The sequence below is a fragment of the Pygocentrus nattereri genome, chromosome 3 (genome assembly GCF_015220715.1).
Source record: "Pygocentrus nattereri isolate fPygNat1 chromosome 3, fPygNat1.pri, whole genome shotgun sequence".
Lineage (NCBI taxonomy): Eukaryota > Metazoa > Chordata > Actinopteri > Characiformes > Serrasalmidae > Pygocentrus > Pygocentrus nattereri.
The window spans coordinates 33,580,238-33,596,214 of NC_051213.1; the positions used below are offsets into that span (position 1 = coordinate 33,580,238).

The 15,977-nt window shown below is 39.7% G+C and overlaps 1 protein-coding gene across 1 annotated transcript in view; it reads right to left on the reverse strand.

Moving 5' to 3' along the window:
- si:dkey-22o22.2 (neural-cadherin) overlaps positions 1–15,977 on the reverse strand; it is a 184,174-nt gene that overhangs the window by 84,179 nt on the left and 84,018 nt on the right. Inside the window, exons 2-4 of the mRNA XM_017714353.2 lie at positions 12,005–12,193; positions 7,553–7,778; positions 6,106–6,310 (exon numbers count right to left, since the gene is read on the reverse strand). Coding sequence (XP_017569842.2) covers positions 6,106–6,310; positions 7,553–7,778; positions 12,005–12,193 — 620 coding nt within the window. The remainder of the gene's footprint in view (positions 1–6,105; positions 6,311–7,552; positions 7,779–12,004; positions 12,194–15,977) is intronic.

The following is a 15,977-nucleotide window of genomic DNA, read 5'->3' on the forward strand; positions in this document are numbered from 1 at the left end:
GGTTTGACTGTGATTGTGTTTCTTTAGTTTTGCACTAGAGCTACAGGGTTAATGTAACTAAATAGATAATGGAAATTTGCAGTGTATTGACCGCCAAGTCACTGATGATTTAGCCATGTAGTTTGCACAATGCTAACTACTTTTAGCTAGCCCTGTTATTGACATTAGCTTCATAGCTACAGTGAGAAACTAAAAAATCTGATATCTAGCAATTTGTACAGAAAACACATGTATCTGCTAGTTTCACTGGATGCTGGTTTCACAGTGTTAGCCATATGTTCAGAGAGCAGTTTGATTTCAGAATTCCCACTGATTTGTCAACAGTAAGACTGGACAGGTGCACAGGTACAGGAAGAGAAATGTGGGTAAATCAGTGGAGAGAGAGAGAAACGATAGGGTAAGAGAACAACAGTCTGAGCATTAAAGGCTCATATTCCACTTTTTTGTTATTATTTTATATGTCAGTTGTCACAGTATTGTAAGTGATAGCGCTGCTCTCTGGGGTTCTTGGGTCAGAACCATCTCTTCATACTAATCAACCTAAGCAGCTGCTTAAGGCCCCACAGTCGCCATGGGGCTTCAAACAACTTCTGGTTACTATTGTATCATTTTGTTGTCCAAGATGCTTGAATGAGGGGAAAATGCAACTGATTAATCATATCTCACAAAAGCTTTGTCGAGTTTACGTTATGCTATTTGTTCTTTGCTTGTTACAAACAGAACCACGGTTAACTCATTTTACAACAGCGGTAACAATGTTCTCTGTCAATCCAGGTTTAGATACTTGGCCTGTGATTAATCCAGATTTAGATACTCAGTGTCACAATTGGCCCCTCCCAGTCTCCCCAAGTGCTTTTTGTTTACTTTTGATCTTCCACTTGCATTTGTTTTGATTTATTCACAGTCCGGCCCCCTTGTTTTCTGACTCCGCCCCTGATTTGTTTCACCTGTTTTCCACCTTTCCCTCGTTATCTTTTGTATTTAAGCCCTATGTTTGCCCCTTGTTTGTGTTGGTCTTTGTTTGATGTGAGATGTGCTGTTTGTTGGATGTACTGTTTGATTGTGTTTGACGTGCTGTTTCATTCTTGTTTGAGGTTCTGTGTTCTGTTAGTCATGTCTGTCCCACGATATCTCTGTGTTGGTTGTATGAACCTGGACTGTCATGTCCACGACCCTGTATTTGCCCTCAATAAAAGTCACTTATCTCAGCGTATGCGTCCGCCTCCTCGCTCCTCGTTACACTCAGGCTGTGGCTAATCCATGTTTAGATACTTAGACTGTGATTAATCCAGGTTTAGATACTCAGACTGTGATTAATCCAGGTTTAGATACTCAGGCTGTGATTAATCCAAGTTTAGATACTCAGACTGTTAATAATCCAGATTTAGATACTCAGGCTGTGATTAATCCAGGTTTAGACTGCCATGTATTGTGCCTCATTCAAAAAGCAAGCCAGGCTAAAACACTCATAACTTCAGAGTGTATGGGTGGAGCGAAACTGCTGTAGGCTCTAGGTATATTAAGGCATTGGCTTTTATGACATCACAAAAACAGTGAATTCATATTGAGCTGTTTTTCCCACTCAGTTTTCATGTATAAACTGCGTGGACTCAGGAGTGAATGTTTTGACTGATACACTGTTTACATACTACATCAAACTCTTATTAAAAAAGTCAGGAATATACAATTTTCTGCGCTATTGGGTCCTTTAAGATATAGAGAGAGGAAGAGAGCGAGAGGGCGCAATGTAAAGAGAGAGAGAGAAACACAGAGACAGAGGAAGATATCTGTATAGAAAGAGAGATATAGAGAGAGAGTGAGAGAAGAGAGGGTGAGGTGGAGCGGGAGACGGAGGAGTATGTTAGTCATGCTGAGGGCAGAGTCCCAGAGCACAGCTTATCTCTGAGGAGCAGCACTGCCAAGAGGGAGGAAAACTTCTCTGTGACACTGGCACGGCACCCCCGTACACACACAGAACAGATAGTTGACCATGCGCCCCTGCAGCTGTCAGACCAGAGGAGCAAGGGAAAAAAAACGCTCCAGTCCTCTTTCACACTCCCTGTTCCACTCTGCAACAGCTCCACTCCTACACCAGCATCAGTGAGGACGAAAACTCGCTGTTTGTGTAAGTCAGAGTGAGACAGTGAGAGCTGCCTTCTACAGTCTGCATGTAGGAGGAGTGTTACTGCTAATAACAGCTACAGCAGATTAATTGTGCTTTCACACCTGCCTTGTTCGGTGCTGACATAATGAACTTTTTCTTTAGTTTGCTTCATTTGGTAAGGTGTGAATGCTACACCTGTACTAAACACAGGCAAAGATCACTTGTTTCGCTTCTTTTCCAAATGAACTCTAGTTCGGTTCACTGCTTGTGGGAATGCATCATTGTGATCAACATCAGAGCAGAGCAACACTGTACTATCCAAATAATCTGCCTGGTTTTATGGCTGACTCTTTACAGATGTTCATATTGTTCCTGCAGAACAACCAACAATGGCAGATGAGCAAGAATTAAAAGTGAAAGTATATGTTTGATTTTGGCACCTATTTTTGTCCAAGTAATGGCAACTTGGTTAAATTCAAACTGACAAACCAGTCATAAAATAAGCAGATATGAAGGAAAGTTTATTATCACTACACATTAAGCATGTATATTTTCTGCTTTTGTACTTTCACAGTGGCAAATGTGAAAGTAGCAGGACTCATGTTTCCTGGCCAAATGTCTGACCAATAATACCTACATGTGTAGTTTGGTGCACTTTAACCGTTGCAGTATGAAACCAACTGAATCAAATGAAAAGTAAACTAGCAACCTAAGGCTGCTTTCACATTAGACCTGTTTTGGTGTGAAGCAATCAAACCTTTTCTTTAGGTTGCAGGCGTACTTGGGTCTGAACCAAACAGCTGAACAGTGGACTGCTAAAAAAATGCAGGCCTTCCACTACCAAGTGAAATCTGGTTAGTTCAGTGCTGTTGGGAACACATTTTTGCAATAATCGACACCAAATTAGAGAATTCAACAACAGAACAGAAACGTATTTTCACTGCATGTGTCACTGCTGTACTGTCTAGATAATCCACCTGTTTTAACATTTCTCTCATAGATGAGCAATAGACAAAGCACGGGTTATGTCACATGGACTGCACAAAGTACTTCTCATAGGCTGTGCCAGATGATGAGCAATTTATATTAGTCAATCATACAGAAGCAGAGTTAGGAGAGGGAAATAATGCTGTGCTGAGAGTTAGAAAGTTAAGTTTATTTTTTTACTCTTACAGTGATAATGATACAAACAGACATTAACCATCTTTATTTTTGTGCTGCATAATGGGAATGATAATGTTTTACAAGAATATAGGGATATCATGATCTAGATTTATACTATGAAGGTTACTGAGACTCATTTAATTTGGGATGGTTTGATGAAGCATAGACTCTTAGATTTTATTATGTAACTTCCTTTACAATTTAATATTATACGTTTGAACATCCCTGGTTAAACTACGCTTTGTTGACGTGAAAAGTTAACACCTGTAGAGGAATGAATGTACACAATAAAATGTAAAATGTGCCATTTTTTGCACAGCCCACAGTATGTTAAACCATAATTCCACAGATTCCTCAAAATTTCTATGTAATTAAATAGTCAAGCTGTGAACAAAGTCATTCAGAGATGTTTGATGTGAAATGCGCCATTCTAGAGAAACATACCAAGATAGAACTGATCACAGTGGTGGTGATAGGAATCAGACGTCTGAAGAGTTTAACACCTCTAAATGTTCCCTCACAGAAAGTGATTACATGAAATTGCTATGAATACTTTGCATGATTTTTAAAAATCAATTCATGGTGGAGAGGTATATGCAGGGAGCTATAAGACAATACAATCGCAAAGAAAACACATTTCTACTGATTTACCATTATATATCCGATGAAACCGGTTTTGGACAGTAAATACAGCAGCTATGTTTGTGTTGCAGAAATGGTGACCTCTGGCTCGTATCACTTTATTCAAGTTGTGAATCACTTTAGAATGGAGCTCCCAACATAAAATCCCTCTGAATGACTTTGTTTATATCTTATAGATTGAATTATGCAGAAATTCTGAAACATTTGTGGAATTTCTATTTAAATTCAGCAAATAAATAGTCATTGTGCATTAAAATTCCCAGAAGTGTGTGTATTTATTTGATGCAAAGTGAATGTGTAGCAGAGCAGCAGTAATAACTCTGGAACTCATTAAGGGTTAAAATGTAGAGGAGCATCTTCCAGCTAATGAGCTCAGTCCAGTGCACCTACATTGACATCAGAGGTGCTCTTCTGCTCTCTATTTCACAAACACCCACACATACACACACACCTCCTCCAGTAATAGGCAGTGTGTAATGAAATATCACACTTCTATATCCTGCACCTGCAGTTATATCACCTACACTCACTCACACATCTGAACTAGAAGTTACAGTCGTGTTGTTACCAGCAGCCTCCAGTGCACAGTGTAAGACACACAGACCCTCAGTAGAGGTGGTGTGTGTGGATGTATGTCTCCCTTCTACAACAGTGCAGGATCAGTCATTAAACTGCCCATTGCAACCAGATAAAAGGGGAGGGGGCACACATGCAGTGAGAATAAAGGAAAGTGCATTGTGGAGTGTGTATGAGTACACTACAGTTCAAAAGTTTGGAATCACTTCTTATATTAATAATTGTTATTTAATGTTATAATAGCTTATACAGTATATATTTAAGTATAAGGGAGTAGATATCAGAAGGTGCTTTTAGTGTTGGAGCACAGTCAAGTTATTAATCTGCCTATTTTTCTCAATCATGAAGACATAAAGTCAGAGTGGTTCGGTTCACTTTACAAAACCTCAGAGTAAAGACTCTGATTTCTTTACAGTGGTAGTAATAGGAACCAGGGAGGCATCTCTTCTGAGTTTACATATGTAATGTAGATAATGGTAAAGTAGTGAAAAAACTCTGGAGACTATTTTGCCTTACAGCACCCTGCATGTCCCTCTGTCTGCCATGAATGGAGTTAAAAAATAGATTTTTGGTCAAAAGTTTGCCTCAGGCAGCAGGTAGTGTATTCATAAGAATTTCATGTAACAGACTCAGTGAGGGAGCCTCTAGAAGCATTCAACTCTTCAGACGTCTGGTTCCTATCACCTCCACTGTGAACATTTCTGACTCTTTAAGCTCCTTTAGAACAAAGTATTGTACACCAAACCACTGTGAAACACTTAATAACTTAACTATACAGAAATTTGGGAAACTTGGTGGAATTCACCTGATATGCTGTAATCATCCATTTAAGGCAATTTCTTGTCAAGTTCTGCCTCAGGATTTTATTTCTCTTCAAACGAAACATTAACTTCATTCTCATTTATTATAGAATCATCTCCAGCTCCATTCATCATTAATTAAATCCTATAAATTATTGGAAACCTGTGAAGTCGTAGTGCAAAAGTCAGAGACACAGAAATAAGATCATTTAAAGATAATTCAACTGCACAAAGAAGGAGAAAGTAATGGAAATTAGGAGAAAAAAAAACAGGAGTTTCCAAACTCCTGTTCGAAAAACGATAAAAAAAAACCAACAGAGCAAAACCTGGTGGACCATCAAAACTGTCCCACCTGATAAACATTACGTAAAGCTTTCACACTGGACACGTAAGATGTAGAGTTTTATGGACTGCTACATTTACATTTGTAATTGTCATTACTTTTTTAAATGCAACGACTGAACTTTTATCCCTGCAGATTTCTTTAAAAACAGAACACTAGCATCCTGAAAAGAAGAGAAGCTGTAATAAAGTAAAAGAGTGGACACACTAAATGCTGTAAAGTATGATAGATTTAGTTTACAGGCTTCTGTGTGATTTTCTATTAAATCTTCTGTTTTCTGCTTTTTTTCCCTGATGCTGAAAAATGAACTCATACTTATACTTAATGTTTTGAGGGTAAATTAAATAAATAATAGGCTGCCTCTGACTTTTGAACAGTACTGTGTCTGCAAATTGGACTGATATTAATGAAAACAATGGTGATTTTTCAATGGTGATTCGACACTTGCAAATGGTCTGCTAAGTCTGTGTGAGCACCTCTGCTATGTTGTTGAGGCCCGTGTCTGGCTCGGAGGCTCTGACTTGCAGGTGGTGAAGGTGGGGTCCACTCTCGTAGTCGACTGCCCGAGTCAGGCTCAGTGCCCCGCTCTCCTGGTTTATACTGAATAGGTTTCCTGGGTTCACCAACAGCATGTAGGACAGAGTCTTCCTCTGGAAGGAGATCGCCTGGACCACAGCCACCCTGCACACACACACACATACACACGACGGGGATAGAATAGGACATCAAAGGGCAGTTCAACATTTGGCTCATGCAGTATGTATTAAGGAGAATGTGGAAATCCTGCTAAGAGATGGAGAACACACAGGAGCGCGCTGGAGCTCAGAGAAAAGGTGCCGCTTCCTGCACTGTTAGGAAGAGCCACTCTGACTGTGTGTGTGTGTGTGTGTGTGTGTGTGTGTGTGTGTGTGTGTGTGTGTGTGTGTGTGTGTGTGTGATTAGCTGTCCTCCCCTCCTCCTCACAGATTAATACACTCTGTTCTGTGCTAGTGCCCAGAGGGGGCAGGTTCACACACACTGCTCTTCATGTTTATCCAGAACTTTCTTTTAATAAATATTTGAATTTTGCACACTTTCAAATTCGGAGCCCGGGGACAAAGCGCTGCATCTGCGTCCCCCGCTAACCTCCATCTCAGTAATCCCCCCCTTCTTCTTTCTTCTTCTTCTTCTTCTTCTCCCTCCGTTCGCTCTTACTGCTCCTCCTTCTGCTGCCTCCATCCCTCCATCCTTCCTCTCCTCCATTCCTCTATCCTGTCTTTCCTCTCTCTCTTTTTTTGCTCATTTGCTCAGCTCTCATCGCTCCTCAGGGCACAGATGACACATAATGCTGCAAAATCAGCCGTGTTCACACAATCCTTCACTACATTCTCTAATGAGCACAAAACACTGCACCCCCAAAACTACATTAACATATACACATGCGTGCTCACACACACATGAATGCACACACAAGCGAACACACACACACACACACACACACACACACACACACACACACACATACATACATGTCGTTGCTGTCCAAAGAAACAGGTATTTCCAAAATAGAAACTTTACAGGAGAAGGCAAAAACACTCTTACCTTTCAATGTAAGTTAATATAAAGAGATTTTATTCCAAGTGATTTTAGAGCATTTCTATCGGTCCATTCATCATAAAATTTTCACACAACATAAAGGACATTTGGTGTGTTAAATTGATGTAGAAATATAAAAATCAACAAAAAATGGAGATACATTTTTTTCTCTGGACAGCAATGATATATATATATATATATATATATATATATATATATATATATATATATATACATGAAAAAACTCTTTTTCTCTGCTTTTCCTGTAAATGTTATATATTTGTCATGAAAATGTATAAAAACAAACATGCAGTGACATACACTCACATAGAAAAAAAAGCTACTCACGCTTGGCCCACTGCAGTGCTCTCTGGGACATATATGGAGTAGGATGTGTTGGTAAACTGGGGTGGACGGAAGCCAGCAAATATGGCAACTGAGGCATGAGAGCCCTTCCTGCCTTGTGTATCCACTGCCTGCACGGTCAGAATGTACTCTCTGCTGGGGGTCAGCGGCCGGCCTGTAGTCCTCACTTCTCCTGAACTTCTGTCCACCTCGAAACAGTCCTCTCCACCTGACACACACATGTTTACACACATGTCAATAAGTGGAACATTCAAATTGTGTTGTGTTACGAATCTTTGTTGTGTTTCACAGGGATGGAAACGTTGAACTTCATGTATTATTTGGAAGATTTGTATTACTAAGTACATTTCAGAGTGAAACATTTTTTTACTACTTTCATTTTTATTTAGTTTTCATTGTGGGGTGGATGGCATTCCACTAATTGGTGGTACCATGGCAAAGTGTATGAGGAGGCGGACTTAAAATGTGTCCACAAACATGCAACTACATTACGGATCTTTAATACATAAAAGCTTGTCTTTAACAAGACAAATAACGGATGCCTTTATAGCCATTACTGGCAGACAACTGTATTCTTTTCCATTCAACTTTGAGCTCAACAATAAAAGTAACAACAAACAAACAGAAAAAAAGTTTAGCCTTTAGCACCTTTTAAATAACACTATTTCTTTTCCTGGCCATAAATTAAATCCTATTTCCCACTATTTCACTAGACTGGGGTACGCAGCTGTGGTCATGGAGGCCAAGTGTCCAGCACAATTTGGTCTTACATACAGATTACTAGGGAAAATGAATAAGGGACACCGGGGAACAATTAAAGGACCAGGCTACAGACAAGACACAGGTGCAGGTGATGATACATGGCAGGAGAACGCGCGGTGCAGAAAATCCAAAACAAACAAAAGCACATGGCCAGAGACACAAGGGATGGTAAATAAGTAGAGAAAACACAGACAAAGACAAGGACGAGACAGGACCACATGTCACAAAACATTTGACTTTTTACTCTGACTCACATATATTTTTAGAGTAAAATATTGACAAAGTATCTGTATTTTCATAATAACAATAAATTAAGAATGATTTTTCTACACTTTTTCTACCCCTGATTGTGTATCAGAACTTGCAAGATAGATGTGCTATGGAGCCAAAGGAAATAACTTTGCATGACTCTTGAATCAATTGCTAAATGCCTAAAATCAGAGACTCTCACATCAAGTTAATTGTTTACATGGCCTGTTCTACTTAATAGTTCATTTGAAATGGTAAACAAAATAAAAGATGCTGCACTCAGACTGAAAAAGAATGTCATCATTTTGACTGTGATATATGCCTTTTTTAGACCACAATACATCGATTTCCATAGAAATACAGAAGGGAGTGACTGCCGATGAAGATGTGTGAACAAAGTCGTTTAGACCTTGAAGTCTTTTCATGCACAGAGGGGGTCGGTCTGAGGACCCTTCTGTCAGCTGTGGCTGTGTATGCGTGTTGTATCACTGGGATAATATAAGGCCTTCAAATCCCCCTTCAGGACAACCGAAAGATGAGAGCCTGTTTTAAACATTGTCCCCTGGAGCACAGCGGCAGGGAGAGAAGATGATGTGGAGAAGGTTGAAGCACACAGCTGCTGTAGCGGAGCAGACGCCACAGCTGCATGTACGCGGCCCCTCTATCAGCTGCTCTCCCCCAAAGACAAAGCCACACGTGCCATCTCTGATTTAAGGCTTTTAATAAACATCTCCCACCTACGGGGCCCTCAGTGCTATCAAGCACTTCCAGAATTTCTTTTAAGGAGAATTCTAAGCCCTTGTTCAGTGTACAAGCCTCTTATCTTCTATACTAAACCTTGTAACTCAAATTTTTATGCTTTATACCAATTTTTCTATAAAGTTGTCACTTTGCAGATACAAGGCTTTGTTATGACAAATGAGTGGACATCAGGGGAAGAACACAATTCAAAAACCACATAAGATATAGTCCCTTTTAACATTCGACTGATAAATTTGTAATAGATATTAAGCAACTTTTAGTATGATTACAAAAGCATAACTGCACCCTGTACTGCCCATAGCATCTCACAAAACAGGAAAGTCTTGCTTTACTGTATTTTCCATTTTCAAACCGTGCAATACAAGAGATTAAAGAACAAAAGAACCAGAATTACATTTTAGACCAAGTTGCTACCACACCCAATTAGATACGTGATTCCTACACGTCTTCAGAACAACAAGAAAAGCACTTAAAATTCCTCATGTGACTCTGTGTGATCGATGCAAGTGCTAAAGCAGAGTGAACTGAGAGTAAATAACCATGGAAACAGCACAGCGTGGCTTGAGTTATAAGCTTTGTGATATTTACTGCTCTGAATCGAGAGTTAAAAAGGTGTTTAGCCTCAGCTACTTCCCACATACACACACACACACACACACACACACACACACACACACACACACACACACACACACACACCTCATATACCACAGTGCTCCCTGAAAAGGAACATCATTTGGAAGAAGGCAAAGCCAGGGAAAAAAACAGACAATGAAACTGGGGGAACTGTGCTTGCAGTTTCTGACAGTGAAAGACTCTGGCGCTAACTTTGTGAACAATTTATCCACCGAATATCATCAGCTTTAATAAATGAACCAAATCAGTTTTCTGTATTGTTCCAGTTTGCTGGTCTGCAGAGGAAGAGCGCATGTAGAATAGCTTCAAGCTACCCTAAAATGTCTCTCTCTTTTAATAATTTTCCATTTTTATAAATATAGCCACAGCAAATCTCCTAAGTCAGTAATTAGAGCTTCTATGCTCTGATAGGTATGCTGTTTGCTCGCCGAAACACAGCATATATTTCAAACAGCAATAATCATTAGCTAAGAAACCCATTCATATTCATTAACAGGAGATGATTTAATGACACTGCCACTACATGTCTCTCCACAAGGTGCGAGAACAGCACCTTACACTAGTGTCTGACTCATACATCTTGGCCGACATTGACAACTTGCGTTTTTATCGGTATCACTGCCAATATTGCACTGATTATTAGCACCCCTTTTTATTCCTGGGATTTCAACTCATGATCTATCAATGTCATGAACCTTAGATAGTTATGCACTGAGAAGCCCAATGTAGGGCACCACATCTTTAACTCTACCACAGAAATACAGACTAAACACTACATTTATTCACAGTTAAAATAACAAACTCATGTAAAATGTGTCAGTAAAGCACATTTTAACTAAAACTACTGTAGTATAAATTTAAAATATAAACAACATTACAGTCAGTAACCCTAACCCTAACCCTAACCCTATATATATTTGGTCTGAAAAGTAATTGAACAAACTAACAATCATAAATTAAAATGTCATTTTAATACCTGGTCGCAAATGTTTTACAGTCAGTGACCGTCTGAAGTCTGGAACCAATAGACATCGCCAGACGCTTGGTTTCAGGCCTGGTGATGCTCTAAATCTACAGCATTTTACCTTTGATTTTGTCTTCTGTAAGTGAAATGCATGCTTAATGAGGTCAGGTCATTGTCTTGCATATATATTTCACTGCAGAATATTTCACTACTTCAACTTAAAAAAGTCTGGACTGTCTATCTCAGTGCACCATCCAAAGAGTTTTGAAGCATCTGGCTGACTCTGATTGGATAATCTAGATGTCAGAATTCATCCTGCTACCTTTGGCAACAGTCACATCATCAGTAAAGACAAAGGTTCCATTGGTAGACATGTCACTACCTCCACCATGCTTAAAAGATAAGGTAATATGAGTTGGATTATAAGCATGTCCTTCCCTTCTCCATATTATTTCCATCATTCTAGTACAACTTGATCTTGGTCTCATCTGTCCATAAGATGTTGTTCTGCTTTTAAAGCTTAATAATAGTTTACATCGTTCATTTACCGGCAGTATGAGTGGGAGAATGACAGCTCTTTGGAATAGTTACTAAGAGTTAACAAAAATATTCCAAATGCAAATACCATGCTTGAAATCTACTTTACTTACTTTTGAGCACCCAAAAATGGGAGGCTGCATATGAAAATGGTCTGACTTTGAGATCATATTCTTTATTTCATTTCATCTCCAGAATGCAGTGGTAGACAGCAAAAATAACAATACCTCTGTTGACGTCTAAGTATTTATGGAGCTGACTGTATTTCAGTTGCTATTATCGTTTACTGGATTTTTTAACCCCTTAACTGTAGTAATGGTATCACCCACAGAATTTTCATATCGATCAGGTCCTTCATTCACTTTGAAGCTGTTGCTGCAGCATGTGAATCAAATATAAATGAAATGAATTATATAACACACTATATTAAACATGCATCTATAGCATTATATTGGTATAACAGAGCAAACTTAAACTCTCGACTCGACTAGAAGGAGGTCCGGGCAAGTCAGAAGTACACTCACCATCCACCAGAAGGAACTGCGCTGCTCCTGGAGAGCCGTCTCTATGTCGAGCCACCAGCTTGTAGACCACAGAGCCTGAAGCAGCATCGGGTCCCACTGCGGCCAGATATGGCTGAGGAAACATCACCCACTGAAGGTCAGACAGACTGGGCAGGGTTAGAGTCAGCCTGCACAGGTACCAGTCATCACCTGCAGAGAGAGAGAGAGAAAGAGAGAGAAAGAGAGAGAGAGAGAGAGACAGAGAGAGAGAGAGAGAGAGAGAGAGAGAGAGAGAGAGAGAGAGAGAGAGACAATGAAAACAGTGTAATACAATATTAATAAATAAAAAAGGTTTGGCAGCGCTTGCTGTTTTTTTTGGCTTATTTTGGCAGTGTTAAAATGTCAATTCAATGTGTGGCAGTGTTTACTTGCATGTAACTATAGTCGTATTTTGACTCCTTAACGACCTCGCTATCCAGAGGATCTAGTGGCATTCAGAAAAAAAACGTAGGCAGTTCCTTATAAAAGGATGTCATCCACCACTACAAAATGACACGTCTTTAAAGGTCTGTTGCAAAGGCCAGTACTACAATACTAATTAACTGATGATTAATTGTGCATTAAATTATGCACAAATATTGTGAATGCTGACAACTGAAATGTTTTTTGGCTATAAAGTTTGAGAAGTCTGTCTGGGTCAAATCTCTTTACGCTCTCAATTTCACACACTGCAAGTCTGTTTCAAGTCCTTTTCTTTCTTTCTTTCTTTCTTTTTTTTTTTTTAACCAAATTTAAGGACAGTCTTGACACCGACCCAAAATCTCTGTAATCTCCCAAAATAACAAGAAATCCATCTCCAAACATGGCATTATGGGGCTATAACAGCCCCTGAAAGCAGCCAGCCCTAGAGACTAATCACAAAGGGAGTGAGAGGAGCTTTGGAGATAAAGAGAAAGATAAAATAGGCCTGAGATCTGTACGCCTCCGTCTAGCCTCTGCCTCTCCGCCGCTGTCATTTAGCCCAAGGACTCTTGGCTACAGAGAGAAATGACATTTCTGTAGAAGCCATCAGTGCACGCTTTCCCCCTGTACGCTCTCAGGAAGTCAGCTGCTGTCAGAGAGAAACACACGCCGTTTTCTCAAACACAATCGTGATATCAGTCACGGAGCACGGTGAGGAGACTCAAACGCAAACAGAAATATCTGCTGGTTTTTTTTGGTTGTTTTTTTTTTCCTTTTTTTCCCCGCTATTTGTTTGTCTCCAGACTTACATTGTGTTGTTTTTGACATCTCACGCAACAGCGAGACAATGGCAAATATAAGAGGAAACTTCACATCTAAGTACCAGGGCGAGGGGGATGATCCCGCTGTTTCCTCTACTTCCTGCCTTATCACAGCAAAAGCTTTGAAAATGTCAGCAGAGACTGATCGAAGGAGACAAAACGAGAGAGGAGAGGGAGGGAGAGCGAGAGCAGGAGATCGGGGGAGAGATGGAGGGAGAGAGGGAGGAGGGAGGGGGAGAATTCCTGACAAGTCCCAGTAAAACTCTTGTTTTCCTGGTTTCACGGCTCAGATTTTGTTGCCTCGGAGGCACCAGGATTTGAAGCTAGCATGAAGAGCTCATGCTAACAGACAGTTCATGCATTTAGAGGTCAAACTGAGCGAAAGTGGGCTAACATGGCCAGCAGTAGAGTGGTTAAGTAGGTACAGGCAACATTAGCCATTATTCATTCACTGTTATCATGTTAGCATTGAGTTCATGCTTACTTAAAAAATAAAACTATTTCTCTAATAAACAGAAATAATACACAAAATTAGTGCAGGGACCTTATTCAGTGCACGTTAGCATTAGCTTGCATAGCACAAGCCTTTCTCTGCTGAGTATGTGATTTTCTGGTCAAATTCATATATTTACAACAATAATTGAAGATGAAAACCTTGTATCTCCAAAATGGTAACTTTAAAGGAGGAGAAAAAAAATCATACTTTACTTTTAATGTAAGTCAAGGGAACCAGACTCATTTTGGTCTTTATTTTTTGGTCCATGCTTTATGAAATTTACAACAGGCATTTTCAAATTAGGTCAAAAATTGAAACGTGGCAAAAATGGAGATACAAGGTTTTGCTCCAACAGCAGTGACTAGATTGGCAACACAGTCAAAAAGTAATAGAGGAATCAATTAATCCCATTGTCATTTCCAGTAAGTTGGACCAATTTCATAAGACGAAACATAACTTTAAGCCTAGATAAGTCAGTAACTGCTAATACCAGCAGTAGTCTGATCAGGGTCCAGTCAGCCAGGGCCGGTCGACCCTATATGATCAATTCACACGTTGTGTAGGGCCCCACAAATTACACAAGAGCCCCACCTCCTCTTTGTGCCAAGGGTGAGAAGATGAAGCGGAACTATCTATCTATGGCCACGCAAACAGAAAAAAAAATCAGCATGAGAGTGAATTGAAGAAACAGCAATCAGGTACACTTGTGTTCTCTCCTCTCCAAGTTTGATGTTGGCAAATAACAAAAAAGTGAGAGTAAAATGCCACTACTTATTATGTTTGATAAACAACAATGGGCAATAGTGTTTACAATGTCACACGTGAACATCACACATAAAATTTATATGTGCATGCATGAAATGAAACTTGTGCTTTGCAGCAGCAGCTTCCATGGAGACCAGCCCTGTCCACACAGTATATAGGTGACATGGCACACTCCTCATTGGCACACATCATTTTAAAACAAGACAATGGTTATCTACTCTCTCAGTCAAGACTTACTTACAACTCTGGACTAAGGCAAAATGGAAAGCTATGCAGTGACATTGACTGTTGATTAAATATTGAATTTAAAATGTTGATTAGCTGGGCAAATTGGTCAATATGGTTGTACATCTTTCAGTAAATTATTATTACCAAGTATTCAGCCAAGCCATAGCATAAATACTATTCCATATTTTAAAATGAATAAAAGGAAATCCGGGTGGGGGTGGTGCTGGGCAGTCTGAATGGGTCTAATGCAGCTGATAAAATTGATAATAGTATTATCTATAATTTTAAGTATCGTTGTTAGTATATCATTCTGTCTTGTATAGATTATCTTATTCTTGTTTTAATGGATGGAGATTGTAGTTGGAGCACTGGGATGTCAGTTGTGACTGTATGGCGATTGCAAATGGCTCATGAGTCAGGTGGGAGGACCCCTATACAGAATTTTACTTAAGGTCCCAGAGAGGTCAGACTTGCTGTGCAGTCAATTGTTAGGAAAGACAGTGGAGACAGCTCTATACCATGGCTCTTTACTGAAAGAGTCTTCAACATGTAAGGTAAAATGTGTTAATGTCTGTTCAAAGGTCTTTTACAAGCTTCAAATGTCTGTGTTTAGTCTTTAAAAACCAAAAAGTGTATATGTGCATTAGCAGATAAAATTTCTTTAGAAATAAAAAAAAATCTCATATTAAGCTTACAACAATCTCATCGTGAGAAATATTAAATATATTGACAAAATTTAAGATTTCACTTGACCATATATTTTTTTGCAGTGAGATAGGCGTTTATTATATAGACTGTTATTGGCTTGTGTTGTGTTGGTATCTTTTCCAGACCACAGATGAACTCTGGCAGCCATGGCAGACTGGGTCAGTATCCTGTGGTGTGAGGCGGGGGCTGGCAGACACCTTTATCCTCTTCAGTTTGAGTGTGAGCGCTGCACAGTGGGGGTCTGGAGCTTTCCTACATGAGTCCAGCCTTCTGCCCACATGGACACACTTACCTCACACCCTCCACCCCTTGAACACACTTTAGCCTGTGCATGGAGAAAGCCCTTAGAGCTAAGTCTGTCCACTCGGCAGCAATCTTAGTAATGCCCTCGGGCAGTTAATTCCAGTCAGACAAGAACAGGCTCCTATCTGTTTGCACAAGGAGAGACTTGAAAAGAGACTCAAACTGAAAGCCAAGTAAATGTTCCGAGAATGTATTTGAAATCAATCTCATG